General features: G+C 47.2%; 1 protein-coding gene across 6 annotated transcripts in view; it reads left to right on the top strand.

The window, feature by feature from the left end:
* PDLIM1 (PDZ and LIM domain 1) overlaps positions 1–21064 on the top strand; it is a 43016-nt gene extending 21952 nt beyond the window's left edge. For 2 of the 6 annotated variants that reach the window (XM_063405832.1, XM_063405836.1), the window contains 5 exons: positions 9738–9799; positions 11814–12149; positions 15865–16019; positions 18790–18907; positions 20539–21064. In XM_063405832.1, coding sequence (XP_063261902.1) covers positions 9738–9799; positions 11814–12149; positions 15865–16019; positions 18790–18907; positions 20539–20725 — 858 coding nt within the window. In that variant the 3' untranslated portion in view covers positions 20726–21064. Of the gene's footprint in view, positions 1–9312; positions 9504–9737; positions 9800–11813; positions 12150–15864; positions 16020–18119; positions 18180–18789; positions 18914–20538 lie in introns of those variants that run through there. The other 4 variants (XR_010081327.1, XM_063405837.1, XM_063405833.1 and 1 more) reach the window with 4 other exon arrangements.
* Positions 21065–25332: the final 4268 nt, after the last annotated feature.

The following is a 25332-nucleotide window of genomic DNA, read 5'->3' as shown; positions in this document are numbered from 1 at the left end:
ACATATCTCATGTGAGTCTTTCTAGCAAAATAAGTAGATTATAAAACTAGTCTGACACTGCAATTAATTAGGTGCTAAGATGGCTGTTTCAGTTGGAAAGGTCCTGAGCCTAAAGCAGCACATGTGCAGCAACACCCTGCCCAGACCTTGGCCTGGGATCTGTCCATGTTCTCTTTCACATCAAGCTTCTCTGTGTTGCTTGGCCCAAGGATTTGGTGCGGCATTCTCCAGGTGTTTCATAACTCTGCCAAAGGCACAGTGTGAGACTGAGCAATTTGGACTTAGTTTGAGCTGGAGCCACCTGTCTGTGACACTGCTGAGCTGAGATCTGGTTTGTATCTTCTGCTGCCCAGGTTTTGGAAAACTTGGAAAAAAGCCTTTCCAAAACTGCTTCAACCTTGAGATTTGGGGGCTATCTCTTGTCTAAGGAGTGGGGCAGAGTCTGCACTGAGGCTTTGCTGCAGGGATGCAGAGAGCTGTCATTTAATTCAGCAGGAGACTCAATCCTACAGACCAATTCCCCAGTGCAGCCATTAGCAAGAATTTAGCTAAATGCTGTAAAATTAAACATGCAGCACAACGTATGCCCTAAGTGAGATTTTAAGGTAGCTCACTCATTTTAGTTAACTGCAGCAAGAAACCTGATGCTGCAACTCCCCTGTCACTCACTGCCCCAGCACATTTTTCCCCCTGTCCCAGCCTGGATAGATGGTCAGGCTCTATCACAGCAGAAATGCTTGTGGTGGAAAACGTCCCCTCCTAAAGCCTAACCTCAGTCTAAGTCCTGGTTCTAGCTCGGGCCACTGGATAGATATCCTGATACTGCTGGTTTGTAAGTGAAGTACAACTGCCTTTATTGGTAGCAACCTATAACTGACTTGAGTAGGAGGATTTGATGTACAACTGAGTGTGGAGAAATTCGTGTTACAGAGCTTATCTCTGAGCAGTGGCCATTGTCTTAATCTTCTACTAAGAATCAATGGTTGCCTGAAAATTAAGCTTTGACCCCTTTGATGGCTGATGCTAAGAAGAGTTATTTCCTGGTGCGAAAGGAAAATTTAAACTCACAGAAGTCTTGCCTTTTCTTATTCCCTTCCTTTAAATTACAGCAGATTAAATCATTTGCAGTTATGTATGTGAGTGGGGCTTGCTGCTGTTCAGAGCACTGGACTTAACTTTAAAGGGCTTCACTTGCTGCCTACTCAGACAGGAATTCTCCAGTGTGAAGGACAGGCATCTTGTCTCCAAACTACAAGCTCCTCTTTACTCTGAAGGCATAGCAGTCCCTGAACATCCTAATCTGCTGTGCCAAAGTGTCAGGAATACCATCAAGTTGTAAGGTTGTGGGGTTTTTTGTTTGGTGGATTGTTTGCGGGGTTTTTCCCATTTCCTTTTTCAGTAGCTGACTACAGCAAATAGGTTTTTTAGTGAGATCTTTCTGCTTGGAGCATAAAAAATCAGAAGAGCATTCTGATTCCTGCCAGAGCATGTGGCAGGTGTTGGCCAGATTGCTCTGGGACTGTGTCTTTACAGCATCATCAGGGGTTTTGGCCAGGCCTGCTGCAAGTCAGCAGTAGCAGAGTGCAGCAAATGCTGTGTGTGTGTATACCAGCATGGCAAACTGCTGGGGATTTTACCACAAGGATGCTGATACCATTTTTCCAGCAGGACTGGTTGAAGCTGTGAGCAGAGCTGAATCTTCGAAGGCAAAGCTGAGCTGTTCAGGTTTTTTAAACTTGCTGGCCAGTGAAAACAGTATATCTGCTTTTCTTGGCAACAGTCTAGTGCAGAACTCTCACTAATTCACTTGCCAAAGAAAATAGGACATGCTGAGTCCAAGCAGTTTAAGTCCTGGTCCAGGGTCCTCTGACAATGGTTCTCATTGGCTTTGCACATAGCCCTTTAAATGCAGACATAAAGCCATACATGTGAATAGCCTTATTTCAGGCTCAAAAAAAAAAAAGTCTTGAAAACCCTTGCTGTAGAAATTGACTTATTCAGATGTATTACCACCTTTCTTAGAATTAGTTTGTTAGATGTTGCCTCTCCTACCTTTGGTATCTTAGAAATTTTTCACACTTGTCCACCTTTTTGTCTTCCTATTTTACTGATGTAGCTGCTAGATCTTTGCAAAAGAATCTTGCAAAATAACTTAATTTTCAGTTTGTCTCAGGAACCAGTGCTTAAGAGCTTGTCTCTGACTAGCTACATATTTTAAGATCCCTACTTATACATTTTTTACCCCATTTGAAATGGACTGTTTGTTTACTGCTGTAATCCTTTTGGAGGCTGATATTTGGTAACATGCTGCATCATGCCTATGGAAGTGTTTTCCCTTACTTGGAATGTACGTTCAAGATACTTTTATTTGCCTTTGGAAAATAAAAAGGCATTCAACAACCTCCCATGCATTCCCCGAAGTCCTGAGTCCAAAGACTGACTTAATTGTCTAAGCTGATCTTTGCCCATGAAAGAGCATGGCAAGAGCAGTCTTATTATTATTTCATTGCCATTATCCTTATCCTTCTAAATTAACTTAAACTGAGGCAATAGTGATGACAAAATTGCATTTTATCGAAAGGTGCAGCAGCTTGTCGGTGTTGATGGCTCAGCAGCTGGCCTAGCTTTGTTTTGGTGCCCATGGCAACATGAGAGGAAGGAAATGACAGTCTTCTTAGCATATTTACTCAGTTAGTTCACTTGCACTTCTAACCCAGATCCTAAGGCTGATTGCTCAGTGGCATTTTCCCATCAAGATCTTTTTCTCAAAACAGTGGGAAAGACTAAAATAACATGTCTGCCTCTCCCTTCTGCTTAGTGTCTCTTGAGAAAAGTGGTCACAGCAAGAGAGAACAAGTTACTTGTGACTAAGGTAATTTTAATGCTTGTGCTACTGACTGGAGACCAACATTATTTCAAGTCAGCCATGCCCTCTGGTGATCTTGGGCCAGGCAATAAGATCTGTACCCAAGGGGCTGTATTGCCACTTGGTAAAATAAACAGTGAAACGCTGTATCCTCTGACTGTGCCGGTCTTGTCAGACCTGGGGCTGTTTTGGTGTTTGTTTGTTTGTTTTGGGATTTTTAAATAAGACACAGATGCCAATGGGGTCCAGGTCTCTGTTTTTGCTGAGTGAGCTAATGTAGAGAAAGAGCTGAGAGAGTCCAGCTTCAAGGGCAGTCAAAACCCAGACTGTCTCCAAAACTTGTCCAGCTCCCTGAAGGCTATATATCTCCTTTGCAGTAAGGCACAAGTATTAACATCAGACCTTGAGAATGTCAGTGAAAACTCTTGGTTCGAGATGGATGTTCAGCTCTTCTTAATCACAAAAAGTAAGGGCTTTCAAACGTAAGGATTCTCCTTTTTTTAATAGAGATAACCTTCAGACAGAGGTTAGCAGCTGGAGGAGTTCTGAGGGTGAATCAGGGTATTTTTATGATGGGAGAAACAGACAGCCACTTCTGTCTTCCCAAAGCTTCCTAAAAGTCTGTCCTGTGCTCATCCTTATTCCTGCAGAGTGATGTCATTGTTTCCATCTTGTGTGTTTTATTTCCTTGGATACGAAGCAGGCGGGGGCTATAGAAACTGGGTGTGTGGCTGGCTTGGCCTTTGATAAGGCTGTGCGTGTGTGGGCAATGCATGAAGCAATAGGTATATAAAGTAACAACACTGACTGGGAACTGTGCTGGCATATCGCGACCTGCTGGTTTTGGTTAAAAGGCGTTACTGCATGGGTGTGGAATGTGTCAGGGACATGGAGGGAGAGGATGTGGGAAGCTAGTCTTGTTGTTTTACCCCCCTACAATAACAAAACCCCAAACCCTTCCTAATTTTTAATCAGATTTCAAAGCATTGCAAAAGATCTTTCCATAGCTGAAAAACCCCAAACAATAACAGAGGGAGAGGTGAAAGTAAAGGCCTTTCTTTAATACTTGTGATTGCAGCTGATGAAACATAGCATGGGGTAGAGTTTGCCATGAAGATGTCCTCTCCTGAGCTGTTGCTGCATGTTTGGCAAAGCAGCTTCCCCACAGACGTGCCAGCTGCTCACAAGTACGGCCTTTGCTCCCTGGGTGGCTTTGCAAGGGCAAGGATGGAGCTCTGGGGTTTGCCTGCCGGTCTCTGCTCTCCTTCACTATCCACAGGACTAGAGGGCTCTCATTCCCTGAGGTTTGGTCAGGGGCCCATTTTCTTAGAGCCGAGTAAACATTTGTACTGAGAAATGTTTCATCTTGTTTCTTTTTGGCGTGGCTCTCGAGGTGTGCAATCCAGCATTGCCTGCCTGAGCTTCAGGGCTCTGACTTGGGATGCAAACACATCCCACGTTTCTGAGGCCCTGTGAGGATAGCAAGTTTTGCTGGCTAATTCGGCTGCTCCAGGCATTGTGCAAGCTTTTGCTTTTCCCTCCAACTGCACTGTCTGGGGGCTTTTTTTTTTTTTTTTTTTTTTTTCCTAGTTTGTGACATAACATCAGAGTGAATCCCCTGACTCCAAAAGCTGGCCAGTTTATAAATCACTACTGCATACCTGGAACTAGTTTTTGGTTTCAAGCAGCCCCTTGCTCCATGTTTCACCTCTCTTTCCTCCCGAGACTGTAGAGGTAGCCTGGGAAGAGGCAGGTTGGGGAGTGAGGGTGCTGTAGCTTTGGTGGCACCAGGACATTAGCCAGCAACTAACCTAACCCAACTGAATTCCTTCAGGCCATGCTGTGGGGGGAGGAAAACCCCACTTAACGGGAGAGGCTGTTTGAGCCCTTACATCTTGGTTTAGTTTATTTAGTGAGTACAAAAGGCCTCCAGATTTTTCCTGTTTCTAGTGGTGGTGAGGTCAGTACAGGTTTTGCACAGGATGGCCTTGGCCACGTCATTGCAGGGTGGAAGGGACCCAAGAGCCCACCCTCACCCCAGTCTGCTCCCAAATACTCGAGGGCACGAGGCCATGGAGGTGTCCAGATGGCTTTATACTGCTGGTGTGAAGGGTGAGTCCCAGCTCAGCTGATAGAGGGGAATCATCCTGGGCTGCCTGTCTGTCTGTCTGCCTGCTTCACTGACAGCTGGGAACTTCCCTGGAATCACAGGACCCCATTCCCAGCAGTGGAAATGGGTCCAGTGGTGGGAGTGTTGGCGAGGAGGAAGCAGACGCCCATGCCACAAGCCACTGGCTGGCCCCAGGCACAGAAGTGACAGCTGATGTCGCTGTGGGGATTTCACAGCCTGGACATGTCAGCGTCACTGAGGATGGCCTCATACGAGCGGGAGGAAGGGGCCATTGTTTTCCCTGATAACTCCCCATGACGCAGCCTGCAGCTGGTGCAGTAGGAAATGCTGATCTGCTTCCTGCCCTGGCACAGGGATGTTTTCCCCATCCTCACAGCCTGGCACCTTTGCTGGCAGCCCTGTGCTGGGTGGGCTGCAGTGGTGGTGGTGGGACCCCCTTAGCACCCAGCTAGGATGGCTGTGTTGCAGTGCCTGCAGCACATGGCTGTGTCCTGTCTGCCCCTGGAGAGAGCTACTGCCACTAACAGCCAGCACCCAGAAAAGTCATCTGGCAGAAGGTGTGCATGTCTGACCTGAAACTAGGGTCCTACAACTGTTGTTTGTCCTTAGGATTGAAAATAGGGTTTTTTCTGTGAGATGGGGACATTTGCACGAGTGGGAGCATGTGGGGTTGTGCTCCAAAGCCGCTTGGAGCTTGTTCTTACAGACAGGGTAGTTTCAGGTAGGGAGGGGGCTGCTGAAGAAATCCTTGAATTTCAAAGTGAAGCAAGAGTTTAGAAGCAGCTGGCAGAGAAGTCTGTGCAGTTGCTAATCTAGTTTACTTGGTGTAGTCACTCTGCTGGGCCTTCTGGAAACATAACCCCTGCAAAGGAAGGAGGGGAGCAAGGCTGATGTCTGTGCAGACAAAGCAACTTAACTATCATGATATCAGTTTATAGTGGTAAAATAGTGCTTGAATATCCTACCTGGTAGCTTGGGAGCTTCCATACCCCAGCTTCAGACCAAAATAACCACTGCTGGTATCCCTGCTCGCTGTGACAGGGCTGGTGTAAGGGGACCGAGGTAGAGCCACAGCGTGCTGAGAGAGTGAGGCAAGTGCTTCCAGTTCTGCCTGCAGGTGCCAACAGAAGGTGTCTCTGAAGGGATCTAACATTAATCACACTCCTCTGTGCTACTCTCAAAGAAAGAACAGGTCATGTTCTGACTGGATAAGATCATGTCCTTTTAGCTGACTGTCAGTTCTTCTCTGCAAACAGACCATTGCTTACTGCTCCTGCAGTCTGTGCTCCAGCCAGGGATGCTGTTTAATGCTACTTGCCCCCTTTTCCTTGTGTTGGTCCTGGGATTACCACATCCTTAGAGATGCTGCCAACCCTTGGAATCTCAAATGCATAAACCATGTGCTGTCCCCCCACATACACACAGTGTAGCTGGGTTTTTGCACTAACATTTTCCACTTGCCTGCTGGTGGACACGTTTTTGGAAGTGTCACTTATCTGATTTTTTTCCAGTATCAAGTGAGAGCCTGTCACATAAACATGATTCCAGGAGCTAGGGCTTTAACAAAACTGCTGCACAGCACAGGCCCTAGGTTAGCAGTTCTGGAAGATCTTTAGGTAAATATATTTGACAGTGAGAACACCTTATCTTTTGATCTTGGGATCATGAAGGCACTTCTTCTTTGCCAATTCCTTCCACAGCTCAAGCAGAAAGAACAGCATGGTGTAACAGGAAGTGCTGGAGAATTTGGATAGCCCTTTATAATGCTACTGCTCTTGTAATACTTGTCTGTAGACTCTTGGGTTATTCGCCTTCTGTGCTGTTCTCCAGATGGGATTTTTCCATTCTTCAGACACCAGCTTCTGCACCATTTTCTCTATTTAACTGTTATAAACTCCATTATAGTCAGTGACCTCTATATACCTGAGAGCTCCTGGAGATGTCCCAACGCTTTTGAAAGCTTGACTTAATGGTCTTGGTGTTGCTAAACAGCAGAAAACCTACCTGGTGGCCAAAAGTAGGACAAAAGCTCCTATGTGGATTCTGTGTGGGAGTGTGTGTTGCAGTTCTTGGAGTCAGGGCACTAATGTGATGCCAGTCTTTCTTCTCCATGTAGGTGCCCTGTTTTCTCAACACTTGCAGGAAGATAAGGATCCTTGAGGCCTCCACCAATGCCAAACTGAATTCGGCTTGCCTGACACATTCAAAGATTCAACATGCCCATGTGCATGTTGGATATGTAATTGAGACACCTTACTTCTTAGGAAACCGGAGTTAAAAAAACACAACCAAACTGGAAATTACTTCCCTTTCTTTAATTCTCGATTAATGGTTGAATGTTTTCTTAACACACATTGTGACATCATTTCAACTTGGAGCCTATTTGACCTAAGAGTATAACCTCCTTAGCCTAAACCTCTTGCCTCAGTCTTTCATGAAACCAACTATTTATGTGCATATCTGTAACACTCTCCCATTCATGGCCTCTGAATGGTGGGCTAGCATGTGTATCTAGTGCTGATATAACTGTTCCCCATGGTTTGATATACAGGCTAAAGTGGGGTTTTTTTTTTGCTAAAATCCACATTTTTGCCATGGGAAAGACTATTTTCACAAGTTCTGTTATGTGGTTTGAATGAGATTGCAACAAAGGAAGATTAGCTAATAACTCCAGGGTCGTTTTTCCTTTGGTGTGTGGGAAAGCTTCATGGCTAACATCCATACATATTGGCCAGAAAGCTGTGGGAGAGCAGCCTCATCACTCCACACCTGAACATCCTGAGCTACCCCACTGATTTGAAATGACTTGTAACTCATGAGGGCGTTTGGATCCACGCCGCTCCTCTCCGAGGGATCTGTGCTCTGCTTGATGCCATAAATAGCATTTGAATACCACAAAGTGAGATGACTCCCATCTGTCAGTCTGGGGAGGCTAGCCAGCTGCCTGAGGAAGTCTGGAGACAAAAAAGTGATTTAAAGAAAAATCTGTAGGGGAATTTAAGTCATACTTTTTTCTAATGAGTGTTTATCTTGTAACTATATCTCTATCCAACAAACGCTGTGAGATGTTTGCAGGGCAGTAAAAGCTCACGTCATTGCTGTAGAAGTCAGTGCCTGTTTAGAGTGGGAGTGGGAACCAGTTGTGTTAATTAGAGCTGGGACCCACGGGCCCAGCGTGCTGAGAAGTGCCCCCTTTGATCCTGTGCCATTGGCTGTTAGCCCTGTATTGAAGCCATGCCCAATCTCTATGGCTGGCTGAAACATTTCAAAATTTGTGTTTTGGTGCCATCTCTTAGCCCTTGATGTCTTAGCCACCTCTGTGGCTGTTAGTCCTTTCTTATGCCTGCTCTAGTGAGGCCCCATAATACTTTCTCTTTGCTTTGGTCAAACATCTTCTCTTGGGAGAAATAAGCCCTGGATGTTATCTCTGCCACAAGACTGCTAATTCCCAGCCTGCTGAACAGGTGGGGAGGCTTAGAAATGTCCTCATTTTTGTTAGCACTGCCTGTGATTAAGAAGAGTCTTAGCTCAAGTCTACTTTAACTTGGATTTTCCCCTTTTCTTATTAGATTGTAGCCTGTGTTTCTAAGTATACACTACTACTGCTGAAAGCCTCGAGTTTGCAGCAAACCCAGAACATCTGGGTGGTATTTTATACTTCCAGCACTGAAGAAGTTGCTGAAAGTTAGCTGTCACTGCCTGTGGACAATCTTTTGTATTAACAATGGTCATCTTCACACCTTTGTTGTCTAGAAATTCCAAAGTTGTTCATCAAAGACAGCCGTGAACCCTGGTCTTAGTTGAAGGAGCAGAGATGCTGCAGAGCACTTGAAGTAATGACAAATCCTTTCTTTTTGGGTTGTCTTATCTAAAGGAAGCCAAACTTTCAGATGTCATTGAGAAGTGCTTCACTTTCTGCCCCTCGTCTTCACTTTTCCATAGAAATCAACCATGCTCTCAGGAATTGCAAGGAATGTTTAGAATCTGTAGTCTCACATGAGAAGGTCGGTCCTGTAGTTTACTGTAGGCTTGCAGGAGCTCCCAGGTGTGTGGTACCTTGAGGTAATAGCTGTTGCTGAGGTCTTATGTTCCCAGTATGTCAACACTGAAATGTCCTGAAGCTCTTCCTGAAGCTATCCAGCATGGGCCCTCATGCCATGTGGAGGATGCTCACTTGCTTTGGTGGTTGTGGTCACCTGCTCCACAGCTGAGACCCACATGCTGGCCACCACTGCAGTGGCTGTGGGGCTGCCCTGTCACACCCACCTGCATGCCTGAGCACCTCTGACTGTTGCCTCTGCTCCTTTGCATGCAGGAAATCAGGCACATAGGAAGTGCACACAATCGGAGCGCAGTGCCCTTCACTGCTGCCACAGCTTCTGCCCCCAGGGTGATCACTGCCCAGTACAACAGCCCGGCAGGCCTCTACTCCTCAGAGAACATCCAGACCTTCAACAGTGCGGTGGAGACAAAGACATCACCTGGGGCCCTGGAGCCCAGCAAGCCGTAAGTACCCTCCTCACCTCCCCTCCCTCCTGGCCCTCCAGGGAAAGGCTTCGGCAGACGCGAGTTCACTGCGAAGGTACCGGTTTGTTAAATCAAGAACAGCTCTCTTTCAGGACAGCAGTAGCAGAAGAGGCACAAGCGTGGATGTTGTTCCCAGGGACAGGGCTCAGAGAAGTGGGGAATGTTTCATGAGGTGCAGACGTGAAATTAATGCTGTTGTGTTTCTTTGTTTAGCAGAGACCGACGCAGTTTCCGCGTGCGTTCAGCATGACATACCAGCCCGCTGGTCTGAACAGGTGCCTGATAGCTTCTTACAAGCACTTCTAAAGTTAGGGTTTTGTGCCTGCTTCACTGCAAGGCTGGGCAGGAAGGCACCAGCTAGTGCTGGAAGCACACCCATCCCTGTTCCCAGCTGGCCTGGGATCCATAGACAGGCTCTGCCTCAGTTTGGATAGTTCTGTGTTTCATTATCAAACTTTGCTTTTCATAGGAGTTTTAAAAGGTAGCTGAAACATTCATTCCTGTGTGAGGGGTTTTACATATGAGATTGGTAAGGGTCCCAGCCTTGGAAGGGCCTGTTCATTTTTGTGTTTGCAACTGAGCCTCACCAAAGACATTGTTTTATCTTAGATTTCCAAAGTTTCCCCTTTTTTTGTTGGAGGTAATAAACCAGGAGTATCTGAAAGTTTTCTGGTTGTGACAGTCAGGTCACTTAACTGCTTTAAATCTCTGCATAGCAGTATCAAACTGCCTAGAAGGCTTTGGCTATTTTTATAATAAAAGCTGGAAGACCAGTGCTTTTGGTAATACTTGATTAAATCTCTGACTTGAGAATGGGGAAGCAAAAGTAACTTCAGCCTCTGCTGTTGCAGGGTGCAAAGACCTGATTCTGGTTTAACACAAGCCTGACAACTTGTCTGTGAGTGAGACCAGCCCCTTGCATTGGCAGCCCAGTGTGCAGCATGGGCCTTCTAGGCAGTTACAGTTCTGCAGCTGGCAGATGAGGTGACAGATTGTTCTTCATTTGCTTCTGGTAGGCTCAGTAGCCTCATTCAGGGGCTGGGCAAAAGCAGAGCAAGAACAAGGAAAATGTGACTTTGCATTAACCTGATGGGACCATCTGGCAGTGAGATACCATCTCTGGTCTAGTCTGGCATCCCCTCCATATGAGAGTGCTCCCTGGAAGCCAGGTAGATTTGGCTGGGAAATTGTAGCTGATCCCAGTCTCTTGCAGGGATCAGCAAAGAGGTGGGTTCCTTCTAGGGCTGTGGCTCCCTCTGCACCTCCTAGCAGGAACATCCATTGCCAGCCCTGCTCCATCTTGGATACAGGGCATCTCTTTCATCTTTTCCTTGCTGAAACACAGCGAGTTGCAAAGGAATGCTGGGAAAACTGCAGATGAGGCTTTGATGCCAAAATGCTTTTGTTTAGAGTCATCAAAAGCAAATGAATTACTGCTGGTTTTCAGTGAGAGCCAGGGGCCTCAGCCTGCCATTGAAAACCCACTGTAAACTCCCCAGTGCACAAGCACAGGATGTCTAGGTTCTCCCTTCACACACTCTTCCAGCTGCCTTTAAATTCCTGCCCATCTGTTTTGCTGAGTTATTTGGTACATGCCTGACTTTGCCCTGGGTTTACCTGACATTTATCTGCATCCCCATCCTGCACCCTGCAGATACAGAGCCTATCTGAACCCAGCCCCTGATCCTGCCACTGCACGTGGTGATGTGACTGGAGACCTAGTCCATGCTTCACCCTTAGAGGCGGTGTGGTATAAATGCATGGCTGTAGTACATATAGAAATAAAAGGAAGTATCTCCACTGGATTTGATGTCACAAAGCAGGTGGGGACAGAGAAGCCCCACTGCTGAGCACATATGGTTTGGAATGGGATGTGAGATTACCCCTCAATAGGATGCCAAGGCTAGGTTTGAGACGAGCAGCAGTGAAGGTGGCATTCCTTGTCTGGACAGTGGGAGCACAAGTGTGTGCACACGGAGTTAGTGTATAATGAAGCCCCTGCTGCCACTTCATTGCTTTTAGAACCCGTGCATTTGCTTATCAGTGGAGTGCTTGCTTTTTAGTGTTTGTGTGGACACACCTGGAGTGTGAGACCAGAGGCACAGCATTAGCCAGAAGCCATAAAGTTGTGTATTTAGTGGTGTGTCCTTCAGACAGTATTCTGCAGCTGCTTGATGACTTGAAGTATTTGGCTTTGTCCTTCATTAATTTCTTTCTTCTTTCCTTTCTTCCTGCTCTGCATTTTCCCCTCAATCTGGCAATGTAAACCCCAAACAATCCTTGAACAAGCCCCCCTGCCCCTGCCCGTGCGGCCACGTGGGCTGGCGGCCGCCCGTGGCCGGTGGGTGCGATGCAGGCTCCCGTCGCCTCGGTGTATGACCCTCTGCAGAGCTGCGAGCTGCGGCGCAGGCACAGCACCCCCTCCAGCCCCGGCCAGCTCCGAGCCGGGCCTGAGCAGCTGAAGCACGTGGCCCAGGTCTGCCCCAACAGCCCTGTGGAAGTGGAGGTGCCGGGACTCAAAGTGCTGCACGTGCAGTTCAATTCTCCCCTGCAGCTCTATTCACAGAGCAACATCATGGACACCCTGCAGGGGCAGATCTCTTCTGTTAGCCCTGATTTCCCCAGGTAACCTGCCCACGACCTCTGTAGCCAGCTCAGCACATATCCTTGTCTGCATTTTGATGTCCACGAGTCTCTTGTCCCTGTCTGTGCCTCATGGCATTGTCCGGTCACAAGAAAACAGCATTTACATTTCACCCATCCAATGTTAGTGCATGACTCTTCACAGGAGCTTTCTCTGCCTTGTGTCTGTGCCCAACACCATGGGAAACAGCAAAACATGTTTTTGGCGTGTCAGTATGTCCACTGTGCCCCGCACACCCACACAGCGGGACCTGCCAGCGGCTCGTGGCTTTTCTGGAGGAGCCACCTGCAGCAGATGGGTTTGCTGAGGGTAGGAGAGTGCTTTATTCTGAAAGCTGGTGTTTTTCTTGCACTTGAAATGACTTTTGTTGTTTGTGACAGGCGCTGCCAGTCTTTGTTCTTTTGTTTCACTGGCCATGGGTGTGTGCTGAGCATGTTTCATATCAGGCTGAAGCAGATCTCCATGCTCTCTGTCTTTGCCTGACAACACTCATGCATTTGGAGCAGCCTACCAGGCACGTGGGGGGACAGTCTGTGTTCCCACCCCTGCCCGCTTGTCTGCAGAGGTTGCTGCAGCACAGGCTACCTCTTCCCAAAGGAGTGGAGGATGCTCAGCATGCTCTGAGGTCTGCAGGACCTGTGGTGAGCCTCAGCATCACAAGGCCTGGGTGCTGTTTGATGACTTCTTTGTGGTACTTGGGAACCCTGGCCTTGCCAGTGAGTGACAGCCTCTGGGTTTTACAGGGAGAACTTCAGTGTCAGGACAGGTGAAACAGAAAGCACATTTATCTCTTGCAGGAGGAGTCCAGTCAAGGGTGAATTGTGAACCTTCTGTTATGTGACCAAGCAGCTTGCAGCTGTGTGACATGTGGCCCAGGACAGTGGTCAGTCCCAGGGCTTCCATGGGGCAGAAGAGGACACAGGCAGATCTCATGGCTCCTGGACTGCTCACAGTTCCCTTCTGGGACCCATGTACTTCAAAGCAGAGAAGCTGGTGTCCTCACCCCTGGATGCACACAGCCAAGCTTTGCCATGTGCCAGGAGCCAAGAGGTGGTGGGGGTGCTGAGGATTTACTCCTGCCTTGTTACTCAGTGCAGTTACTTGCTGCAGGTCAGTGCTCTGGCTTGTAGTCAGTACCATGCACACCAGAAGGGGTCACACTGCCAGCTCTCTGTGCTAGCCTAGAGGGCTGACAGTGCTCACAAAGGAGCCCTAGACATCAGCAATTGTTTAATGGCAAAAGGGTGCCCTCCAAGCACTGGGCCTTCCTGTAGCCTTGACACCCTTGTAAGCTTTGCAAAATAGGCTGGCGTAAAATGGTAAAATATTATTAGTAAAAAATAAACTGTGCTTTTTGAAGATTCTGTGCAGGGCCATGTCTTTATGGTTTTTATTACTATCTTCTTTACCAGTATTTAAGGCTCAGTGATCCAGTATTAGTCAGTCAGCATTGCAAGTTGCCCATGGTAGCAGCAATGAGATCCTGTAATGGTTGTGTAAGTCTAAGACCCAATAAATGTTGCTGGGTTTGTTCCCTGCAAAGTTTCTGCATGAAGGAACTCATGTGCATGGGAAAAAACACCAGTTGCTGGTGATTGCTGCAGATAAAGTACCTGTGTAACAGGAGATGCCAAAAGTCAGCTGGCATACAGAGACTCAGTGTCTTGCAGGTACAATTTCTGTGCCTGTGGCCTGGCCCTTTCAAAGGATACACATGCTTTTTGGAGATGTTTTTTAATTTAAGCATCATAGCCTTCTGCCCTGACAGTTTGAGGTGTTTTACTCTGCTGGTGCAAATCTGGGTTGGATGTTTTTTATTGCCTTTTGGACATCTTGTATATGTAAGTGGACATATAGGGCTCATTCCTGGGAGAGCTGATCTGTGTGTTTCACAAAGCCACAATGCATGGTTGAAATGTGATGGCTTCGTTTGAATGCTTTTTAAGATGATTTAGCCTCTGCTTTTTGGATGCATGTTCCTGAAACATTCTTAGTATGCAAACTGCAATGAAAGTCTTCTTGCATAATGTTTTTACGGGTGGATAGAGCAATGAGACTATATGAGTTTACATGAGATGAATGTAATGTGAAGCATGGGACATCTTCTGTCTAATAGAAGGCACATTATTTTATTTTGGGTAAGAAGCTTCAGTAACTGAGATTCAGGCTTCAGAGGTTCAACTGTTTGCATGTCTAATGTGCTTCCTGCTCCACTGAAAATTGCTAAAGATGGAAACATTTTATGAAATCCTTTTTATGGAAATAGCATTTTATAACTCATGTGATGATTTTCCTTCTGATGCTTGAAGAGTTTATTATGTAGAGTAACTCCCAGATGACTCAATTGGTCATTGGCATGGAAAGTATGCAGTTGCCTCCTCAAGAAAAAGATTTCCCTTTGCAGTTTAGTCTGAACCTCAGGATGTTTATGTACTTTTCATGCAATCACAGAGTGCAAGAATGGTGAAACTGAGTAGACCATTTAATTTATAAGACCACATTATAGAATTGAGCTATCAGAGGAGATTTATCAGCTATTTCATTTTATTGTATATGTTTTACTGCAGTTACAGAACACAAGGCAGGCAGGAACTTCCTGTGTCCTTTAGGCAATCCCTTAGTCCAGCATTTGGCAGTTTAAGCCACTGATTTAAATAATTCCTACTGTATATTTGTCCAGACCATTTTCAAATCCTTTAGTTTGGAGGTTACCCACCTGTCCACAGCAATCTGCCCTAGTATTTCAGTGTCAAATAGACTTACTGGAAAGCTTTTCCCAAGGGATATCCTAAATATCTTCCTGCAGTTTAAGCCTATCCTCTACCCACTCCATGTGGAGAATATCCTAGGTGCTGCCTCCAGACTCTTTTTTTATCCCCTAAGACCCTTCAAGTTGCAAAATGGCCACTTTTTCCATGACCCTGTGCTGTGAAAAGCTGCCCCTGAAACACCTTGGGCTCTAAGTTGAGGATGCAGGTCCCTCATGACATAAGGGGTAGCAGCACTACCTCAGGGCAGCTGAACTGAGGGCTTAGCCTTAGCCTTAGTGGGCAGAAATCTCTGCCCTTGAGCTGCTCATTAACCTTAGTAAAATACTGTAAATTGGCTGTGGCTCAGAGCCTCCACCTAGAAAATGGAAATAGTAACACACCTGAAAACCAGACTAAATTACTGCCCTTCAGGGAATCTTCTAGTTAAATCCTGCAGCTGCTACTTTGTGAAGGTGATATTTACATGCAATTCATAGGGTACTTGCAAAGATTTCTTTCTAATGGAATAAACTTTACTTAGTTTGAGATTCACAGTGGTGTAAGGTAGCAGTGTAAGGTAGTTTATGCATGCAAGGAACATGCGTGGATGGCACAGCTACCACGTGGGACTCCCAGCACATGAATTCTTTATTTTCCTGTTAACAGAGCTGTGATTTCCTGGGCAGAAGGTTTTAGTTGCTGGAGTGCATGGTAATTGTGAGGCAGGGAGAGCCCTGGCTGGGGCAGTGAGCAGCTGCAGCAGCAGGACAGCCCAGCGTGCCAGTCCCACCAGAGCACATCCAGCACCCCGTGTTCATGGCCTCCTGTCGTGCCTGTGCTTTGCACGTTCATTCTTCAGTCATGTGATGCATCGTGAACATTTTGCTAGAGGGATTTGCTTTAGTTTTCATCTGTTTAACCAGAGGATTCTCTGTTCCTTCCTCAGTTTAGATCAGCATAACCAGACCCCAGGCAACATTGCCATAGATAAACAATCTGAGGTTTACAAGATGCTGCAGGAGAATCAAGAGTCAAACGAGCCACCCAGACAGTCTGCTTCGTTTCTTGTCTTGCAAGAGATCTTGGAGTCAGAGGAGAAAGGTGAGTACTTACTGCACACCTCATCTGAGTGTGCTCTTCCCCTCTGCTGTTCTTTGGGCTGAGTAACATTTAAAATTTTATTTTCCATTTAGCTGTTGATTGTTCAAGGTAGCATCCATAGTTGGCTTCTACAGAGACCTACAGACCCTGTCACTGATTTGATTCCTCCATATTCTCTCATTGATTAGTTTCAGTATCTATGGGCCCATATTACTGCTTAATCATTGAGTGAGCACTCCAGAAATAAACCCTTGCAACATTTAGTTATCAAGAAGGAATTTTTAAAGTTACAAAACCTCCTGTTGTTTTTAATGTTTTGGCCCCTTTAAGCTAGTACTCACTGATTAAAAACCAAGAATTTGGATGGTATCACAAGACAGTGCTCTTCAGTGAGTTCTAGTGCATCTGAACTCCATGCTCCTGCACAAGAAGTATCTCCTTCTGCAACTGAATGTAAAAGTACAGAAACTGGGTTACAGTGAGCAATTCACAGCTTTTAACCTCTGAAAATTTGCTCTTCTTGGCATTCTTGATCTGACATCTGGACTCGTACAATTCAGAGCTATAGAGTTTAAGATAAAAAAGCCAATTAACTTATTTGGGGGCTAAATCGTGCTCTCTTCTCCCCTAAAATAAAATAGAATAAACAAATGAATGGGAAAAGAATTCCAAGAATGACCTTTTTTTTTTGTCCTTAGGCCAGTCTTTTGTGTTCTTAGCTTGGCAGTGATAGTTCAGTTTAATCCAAAAAAAGCCTGGTGCTGAGATATTCACCACAAAGAGAAACAGATCAGCCAAGTGCTGGTAGGTCTGAGGGATCTGTAGGGAAACAGCAAAATGAAGGAAATAAGGAAACAACAGGAAGAAAGAAACCAGAATCTTGGAGACTTTAATATGCTGTTAAAATACCTACCTGAAAGAATCTTTTAAATACTGAGTGTTTGCAGCTTGCCCTCAGGGTTCAGCTCCTGTATGGAATGAGTAGCCCGGATTTCTCATGAAGCCAAGGTCCTCCCCTGTGCTTAGTAGTGGTGAAGAAGATAAGAAGCAAAAGCCTCTCTGTTTTATCTTTCTTTGAAGATTTGCAGCATTGTTGGGATTCTCTGGCACAAGGTTTGCCTGCCCAATCACGGGCTGGGATAGGCTCTGGCGCTGGCTGTGGCATTATTCCACAGTGAGCTGATAATGCCTCAGCATCAAACACACCCTGCTGCAGTCAGATCCTTTCGCGTGACAAGTGGCACATTGGATGGGCCTTCTCCCAGCCTGGCTTGTGAAGGGCAGCCTGAGCCATCCCCAGCTGGGACAAGGCCCTTGGGGCATCGCTGGCTGTGTGGCTGCACTGACTCACACCAGCCTGGGGCAGGCACAGCACAGTGGGGGTGTTTGGAACACCACGGCTGGGCTTTTAAAACCTGACCCTGTGCTCAAAAGTGGAGAGTGTTCCACTGGGTGGAACATGCCGTGTTTCCTGTGATTGTTTGATTAGGAGAGATTTAAAAAACATGTTGTCAATATTGCTGATAAGAGCAAGGTGCTGGTTGAGGCAAAGGGAGTGAACAGAAGTGATAGGGAAGAGTCTGAAAATGTGATTGCCTCTTGCTTCCAGTGAGGGTCACTTGCAGCAGCTCTTGGAGGGCAGGTGGCTCTTGTTATGTTTGGAGGGTTAGGGAACTTGCACCTTTGGACCAGCATCTGCACAGAGCTGGGTGCAAACCTGTGAGCTGAAGGCTGCCCTAAAGGCAAACAGTGCAGTATCACCTGCCCCGCAGCTGAGGTAGGCCATTCCCCCCCTTTTGCCTTCAGCTCTTCTATCACTGGTGCCCTGGGCTGTGTGAGTCCCTGACATTGCTGGTCACCAGGGTGTGTCTTGGGAGGGTTTTTCCACCCCTTGCACTGGGAATGCCCACTGTGAGTGTGCTCTTGGTTTGACACTGGTCAGAAGGGTTTCATCAGTGTCCCTCACAGTCCAAGGTGTTTCTGGTGAAGTATCATGGGAGTCTCAGCAGCCTCCTTCCCTTGTTAATTGGTGTAGAACCCCTTGAAAAAGTTAGTCCCATCATTGGTGTCATTTTATAAAAGGCTCCTTTTTCCCTGCAGATATTTAAAGGCTTGCTTCGTATCCCGCATCTAGGATCCACTGCTGGTTTAGGCATCCAGGTCAGCACAATGTCTCCTGCAAAGGCCCTGCAGGGATTCCCTGCCCCAGGGAAGCTGCAATAGGGAGATACCTGGAGCATGCTGTGCAACAGCAAGGTTATCCCCAGTGCCCCAGGGCTCTGCAAGGAGTTTGTTAACCAAATCCAACTCCACTGTAAAACAGACTGGAAAAGGGCTTTGATAAGCCAAGCCTGCCAGAACACCCACCTCTTTCTGAGCTCGAATCTGGGAATCAGCTTGACCCTGTGTGTGATCAGGACACTTCAGGCAGACTCCAGTGCTGCCAAGGCTGGGGCTTTGCTTTGCTTTGTGCATCTGTGCATGTGAGACACATCAGCTGAAGTCTGATGGGCTTTTAAGATGAGAAAATGCTCTCATCTGACTGCCCACCATCTCAAGCCCTCCCATTTCCAGGGCGAGGTTCAGCTGTGTCCCTCCTTTACTTCCTCCCCACACATCCCTAAATCCCTGCCCACTTTCCATGCATGAATCCCTGCCTCAGAGCTGGGGTTTTAAAGAATATCATGCGCCCAGCAGAGCATCTGCTTGGGAGGAACAGCCTCAAGCCACGCATCTCACATGCTCTGAAGCACTCTCCTTCCACCCCCAGGAGACCCTACCAAACCATCTGGATTTAGGAGCGTCAAAGCCCCTACCACAAAGGTGGCCTCATCGATTGGGAATGCCCAGAAGCTGCCCATGTGCGACAAGTGTGGATCTGGCATTGTGTAAGTACGCCTGTCCCTGGGGCTGCGGGTGAGCAGCCCATGCCTGTGCCAGGGCTGAGGTACTGCACCCACCCCACTTCACTTACCCACGTCCAGTGCATCCAGGACACTCAAGGCATGTTTATTCTCACCAGCTTTGATAACACTAACCTTGCAGTTCCCTGCAGTGAGGCAGGAGTTGGGTTTCCATCTACAGATCCGCATCAGTGGAAACCAGAGCAAGTCCCTGTGAGTCAAACCTTGAGGTAGTTTTGCTGCAGTGTTTTGCTTACCTGAAATCTGTTTACAGCAATTGGAAACAAAATGACCTTTCAATTCAGGGCCTGTGTATTTAGTGCATTTCCCGTCTCATGCTCCCAGGTGGGGCATGGAGACTTGCCTTGGTGGTCCAAGGCAGTGGGGACTGCAGAGCTGCATTCTGCTCCCCACTCTCTTGTAGGACCTCACCTCTACTGTGTCTGTGCACACTTTTTTTGTGTGTGTTTATGTGGGTAAAATCCAACTCCAGCAGACCTGGGGTTTGGGTTTGATACAGAGCTGCTGTATCTTAAGTGTACCCACACATTGAAACCCATGTCTTGGAGTTGCTCAGTTTTTCAATCTCAGATTCTTCCCTGCAGCCCCCTTAATTTAACAGTTGACTACACAGCAGACAAGTACTGTTAGCCAAACCTGCATTGTCATGGAAGAATTCTGATTTTTCAGATGGTGCCTGCCACAGGCTACCAGATTGTTGCTGAGACCCACTACACTGTGAGTGGATGGTCCTGGCATGCCTGGAGCATCTGGACCAGCAGATTCATTACAGAGGCAGTCCATACCCTGTAAAATATGAGTCAGAGACAAACCCTGTAATTATTCAACCAGCTGGGTAGGTCTGGAGAGAAAGCACAAGGCCTTTGAATAGCACTCAAAACTAATGAATTATAGAAAATAGAGATGGCTGCTGGAACAAAGTAACGCTGGAAAATTGTTGTGTTGGGGCTGATGGTAGTTAACACATTGCTGTGTAGTTTTTGTAGTTTTTCTAGTCAGCTGTTGGGTTATGCTGTGAAGTGTTCCAGTAAGAGCTTGCCCACATTTGGCTGGATGTGTTCACTGCAGCTCCCCAGCAGCCATGTCTGAGATGAAAACCAGGACCTGGTCTCTATGTCAGTCACTAGCAAAAGGGCAGTGCTGGCTATGCAGCCTTCATCCCTGCATTTCTGCATTTGTTTTGCCATCCAGTTGGCTTGTACCTGGATTTTGCTTCCCTATATGGTCAAGCTACTGCCTGCCATTTGATCCTGAGCATTTGAATGCTGTTGTGCTGTCTGCAGCCCTCAGCTAAAGTTGCCATCACAGTAATTCTTGCCACCACAGGTGGCAAGGGACAAGGACTGTCCCTGTGTAAGGTACACAGGTCATTGCTGGGAAACACTTTCTAGAGGAGAGTTGCCATGCCAGCACATCTTGGGCTTCTAAAAGTGCTGTTAACATCTGCCTGACCAGAGGCAGGGCCTGTACTTTGACTTGTCAGGAGCAGAAGAAAATTGTTCACCTTTGGGATGGTTTGGGGCTGGGCTGGGTGGGAGTTGTTGGGGGAGGAGGGAGACAGTGGTGGGCACTGAGGAGTGCTGGTTCCTCCACAGAGGGATATTTGTGAAGATCCGGGACAAGCAGCGGCACCCCGAGTGCTACGTGTGCAGCGACTGTGGCACCAATCTCAAGCAGAAAGGACACTTCTTTGTGGAAGACCAAATCTACTGCGAGAAGCACGCGCGGGAACGGGTGACTCCCCCGGAGGGCTACGAGGTGGTCACCGTCTTCCCAAAGTAAACTGCGTTGCAAAGCCAATGTGGATGATTTATCCTCTGCTGATTTCCCTTGGAGAGCATTATCCCTACCCCCTGCAGAATCTTGTTTGCAATAAGGAATGCTAGGCATGGCTTTGAATTCCCTTGTCATTATTAATCCTCCATCTGTTCACATGAGATGTCACTAATTGTTCAACATTCTTTTCATCCTCTCACTTTTTTTTTAATAAACAGAATTTTTTTTTCCTTCATTGTGCTGTCAACCACACAGGAAAATCAGAAGCCAAAGTCAGATTACAACTTTTCTGTGTTCCAGTTATTTGCCATCTCTTTGCCTTCAATAAATGGGATTGATCTACAAGGCAGAAGTGTCTGCTTTCTGCTGTTTTCCTTTTGTGCTAGATTGTGGTTCCCAGGCAGCAGAAGAGGTGCCCAGTGCATGGCAGTTTATCCTGGGTCTTGCTGCAGCTGAGCTGTGAGCAGCTGCCTGCTGGCAGCCAGCAAGGGGCAGGTGGGCACAGCCAGGCCTCAGAGCAGACTGGTGACCTGTGCCCAGTGCAAGGCAGGCGAGAGATGGAACTGGGCACATCGGTGTTTCCTGCTGCTGCATCACCACAGATGTCCCTTTGTTCCCCACAGTCACAAACAGCTCTATGAGAAAAATGATCGCATGATGCTTTGTGGAAACGAGGGAATCTGACAGTGAAGACAGGAAGGTTTGAGTGGCCACAGTCCCTGTTCTGGCTCCCCCTGGGGGGAACCACATGTGGCTGCCCAAGGCATCACCCTGCTCCTGGTGCTGCTGCTGTGCACAGCTGCTGGAGGGTGCCTTTGGGGGGTTGATGTGGGGAGGGGGCACATGGCCCTTGTGCCCTGGACAAAGGGCTGATGGTGCCTCAGGAGCAGAACCTCCACCCGTGTATGGAGCACAGAGGAGGCCTGCAGTGGTTATTTCTCTCACACCTCTAAATGAGATGCTGGCTGTTCCTAATCTTGTAAAAATAAACGGTTTCTAAGATGTGTCATCTTTCCTTTAAAACAAATTGCTGGTGGTTGAAAGCAGGGTGGATTTGTAGCTGTACAGGCCCTCTGTGGCTGGCACAGGGCCCCTGGAGTTAGTGGGTGCATCTGCAACAGCTACAGACGGGACATGTCCCTGCCCTGGAAAGTCCTGTCTGTGTTCAGCAATGCTGTACTGCTGTTTCCTCTCCTTCGCAATGAATCACACCACAGCACAGCTGCATTGTAAAAAAAAAACAACAGCAAAACCCAAATAAACCAAAACAGCCAAGCTCAAACCACAACCCCAAACCCACTCCTCATCTGAGGTAAAACCAGCCTGACACCAAGGCTATAAGCTTCCTGCTGTTCTGATAAACTGCAGCTTTTGGGCAGGTTAGGCAGGGGACTAATTCACCAACCCAGATAAATTTAGTTCATCCTCTCATGTTCCTTCATATATGGGTAGAGGCAAGCAAGCAAGGCTGCCATAGCTCAACCAGCAAACTTTGTTTGGATCATCCCTAGGAAAAGCCTGGCTTCTCTGGGCCACTGGCACACGTCAGCACGCACCTGCACAAACTCCAGACAATAATACAAGCAGCTTTTTCAAGGTGAGAGTGGAGGGATTATTTTCATGCTGGGATGATGTCTACCCTCACTGCTGCTTATGGGGGTTAATTCTTTCCTCTCCACAGCCCACTTCCATAGGGAAAGGCTCCCTGTGCTGCAGTGTTGGCAGGAGGGACTGCACAATAAGCCAGTGGGAACCAGTGGGAAGCACAGACCCACAGAGGTGGAGTGACCCTGTAGGCACAAACTGCTCTGGCTCTATTGTGGACCAAGTCTGCCCCACGGTGGGACTGTGGCTGCTCCACACCCCCTGCCTTCTCAGCAGGCTGGGGCTCAGGGCTCCCCCAGGAAAATGCCGGCTGCCGAGGCCATCTGGAGCAGCGTCCCGGCCCTGGAGCCTCCAGTGCCTACAGAGTCACTGCATTATTTTGTACACAAACATGTCAGCAAAACAGCGTTCATTCCAGAAACCTCATGATTTTGGGCAAGGGCGTTAGAGCCTGGCCCGTGCCTGGCATTGCCCTGCCCTCCCACCCAGCGCTGCCAACGGGCAACAAGCCCTGCTTTGTGCAGGGCCATGGGCTCACCAGCCTGAGAGCCTGCAGCCAGGCTGGCAGCACAGCTGGGAAAACTGACTGCAGGGGGCTTGACACAGGAGCCAGGGACTACAGAAGATTTGTGGAGTAGTCTGGAAGTGTAGGCTTCTAATGTGGATACCAGAGTTGATCCAATTTATTACGTGGGAATGGGTTACGTGACAAAGTTCACATTTGGTACTTGAGGACTTGGATCACTCTCTGCTGTGGCTGGCTGAGAAAAGGAATGTATTTTTTTTTATGATGCAGGGCAAAATATTTGACAACTGCAGTGTTCACTTATAGCCTGACTTTGCAGATTCCTCAGGAGTTAAACAGTTGGCACTTGCAGTCTGTCAACAATAACAAAATAGCTTCAATAGGGTCACTCATGCCTTGCAGGCACACTGAGCTGCCAGCTTTAGAAGTTATCAATACTGTAAGAACACGTAAAAGGTCCATTGTGAAGCATGTTGGGCAGTTTGAGTGGGTGAGCATCGTGCCAGAGGGACTGTCTCACAAAGATGGGCAGCACAGCACAAAGCACAATCTGTCATTTTTAACACAAATTACTTTGATTTTGCACCATATTGCAGGTTAGGCAGGGTAGGCCAGTCTTCAGAAGTTAGTAGGCTGTGTGGGAGCAGCTGTCACTTATTAAGTCTTTAACAAGATTAGGTTGAGATACAGACAGTTTAATAGGGAAAGCAAAAGCCACACACACAAGCAAAGCAAAACAAGGAATTAATTCTCTGCTTCCCATGGGCAGGCAGGTGTTCAGCCATCTCCAGGAAAGCAGAGCCCCATTATGTGTAATGGTTACTTCAGAAGACAGCGCCACTCCAAACATCTCCCCTTCCTCCTTCCATCCCCGCCTTACACACTGACCATGATGTTATCTGGTCTGGAATATCCCTTTGGCCAGTTCAGGTCATTGTCCCAGCTGTGTCTTCTCCCAGACTCCTCACTGGCCTGGCAGTATGAGAAGCAAAAAAGCCTTGGCTTTGTGTAAGCCCTGCTCAGCAGTAACAAAAACAACTCTGTATTATCCACCCTGTGCTCAGCACCAATCCAAAACACAGCCCCTTACCAGCCACTGTGAAGAAAGCTAACTTTACCCCAGCCAAAACCAGCACAACCATTTATTCTTAAATCTTGTAGTAGATCTTCATTAGAATTAAAAGATGAATGAAGACTAGCAGCGTGAATGTAACATGTGGAGACAGCACATGCTGGACTTTGTATTGCTCAGGCTAATAAGTAACTGAGCAGAAAAATTAGAAACTTTTGTTTTCAGCAATTGCCAAGAAAATGGGGCTTTCACCAAGTAAAGGTCAAAGCCAGCTTACTCATTAACAGATTTATCTGTTCCCTTAGAGGCAAGTATAAACATCTCTTCCTTCTGTGAGATTCCCTTCTCTATATCAGGCCAATAGAGTAATAATGATCATAAAGTGAAAGAAAACTGTTTTCTGAAGTCTGAGGGGGTAGAGGCTTTTTTTCTGTGTTATCTGTGTCATGTTAGGACAGCTGCAACTGTGACAGCTCCAGCTGCAGTTCCATGACTGCAGTTTTTAGATGACACCTAAAAGACATTTTCACAAACCAGAGCTGAAAGTTTAAAAGCTGCCTATGTCCAGTTCTGGGGCCCTTGCAAGAAGGACACTGAAGTGCTGGAGTGTGTCCAGGGAAGGGTAATGAAGGTAACTGAGTGTTCTGGAAGGGGAAAGTGCAGAATGTTCATGTGGGTGTGGGAATGCCAAGGAGTACTTTCTGGGAAGAGAAGGGCAGTCAAGAGGTAAAGGATATTGCATAAAATCATTTCATTGGGAAAGACTTTTGAGACAGAGTCCAAGCATGAGCATGGCACTGCTGGATCCACCACTCAATCATGTCCCCAGGTGCCACACCCCCATCTTTTACATATTTCCAGGGATGGCAACTCCATCGCTTCCCTGGGCTGTTTCAGTGCTTGACATTTTTGGTGAAGAAACTTCCTACTATACAATCTCGACCTTTCCTAGTGCAACCTGAGGCTGTTTCCTCTTGTCCTATTGCTTGTTACTTGGGCAAAGAGATCAACACCTTGTTCCAACCTCCTTTCATGTAGTTGTAGAGTGATAAAGGCTCCCTTCTCCAGGCTAAACACCTTCAGCCCCCTCAGTCACTCCCAAGACTTCTGCTCCAGCCTTCACCAGCTTTGCAGCTCCCTGCACCTGCTTCAAATCAGCAACTCAGCTGCACCGGCTGCCCAGCAGTCAATGCTGAAGTAATGTCTGCACCAGAAAGATTTAGGCTATTTTAGGCTCATTGCTTTTGGTTTCTGGTTTTTTTGTTTAGTTTGTGTGGGGGCGTTTTTCTGCTGTTGTGTGGGGTTAGTTTGTTTTTCTTTAAATGTATGACACTGGCTAATGTGCTAAATGAGTAGGAAAGTGTGAATTAAGATCAGCTTCACTTGTTTAAGAAGCCAAAATCCACAGAC

The sequence above is a fragment of the Prinia subflava genome, chromosome 9 (genome assembly GCF_021018805.1).
Source record: "Prinia subflava isolate CZ2003 ecotype Zambia chromosome 9, Cam_Psub_1.2, whole genome shotgun sequence".
Taxonomy (NCBI): Eukaryota; Metazoa; Chordata; class Aves; order Passeriformes; family Cisticolidae; genus Prinia; species Prinia subflava.
This window is presented reverse-complemented; position numbering and strand designations above follow the sequence as displayed.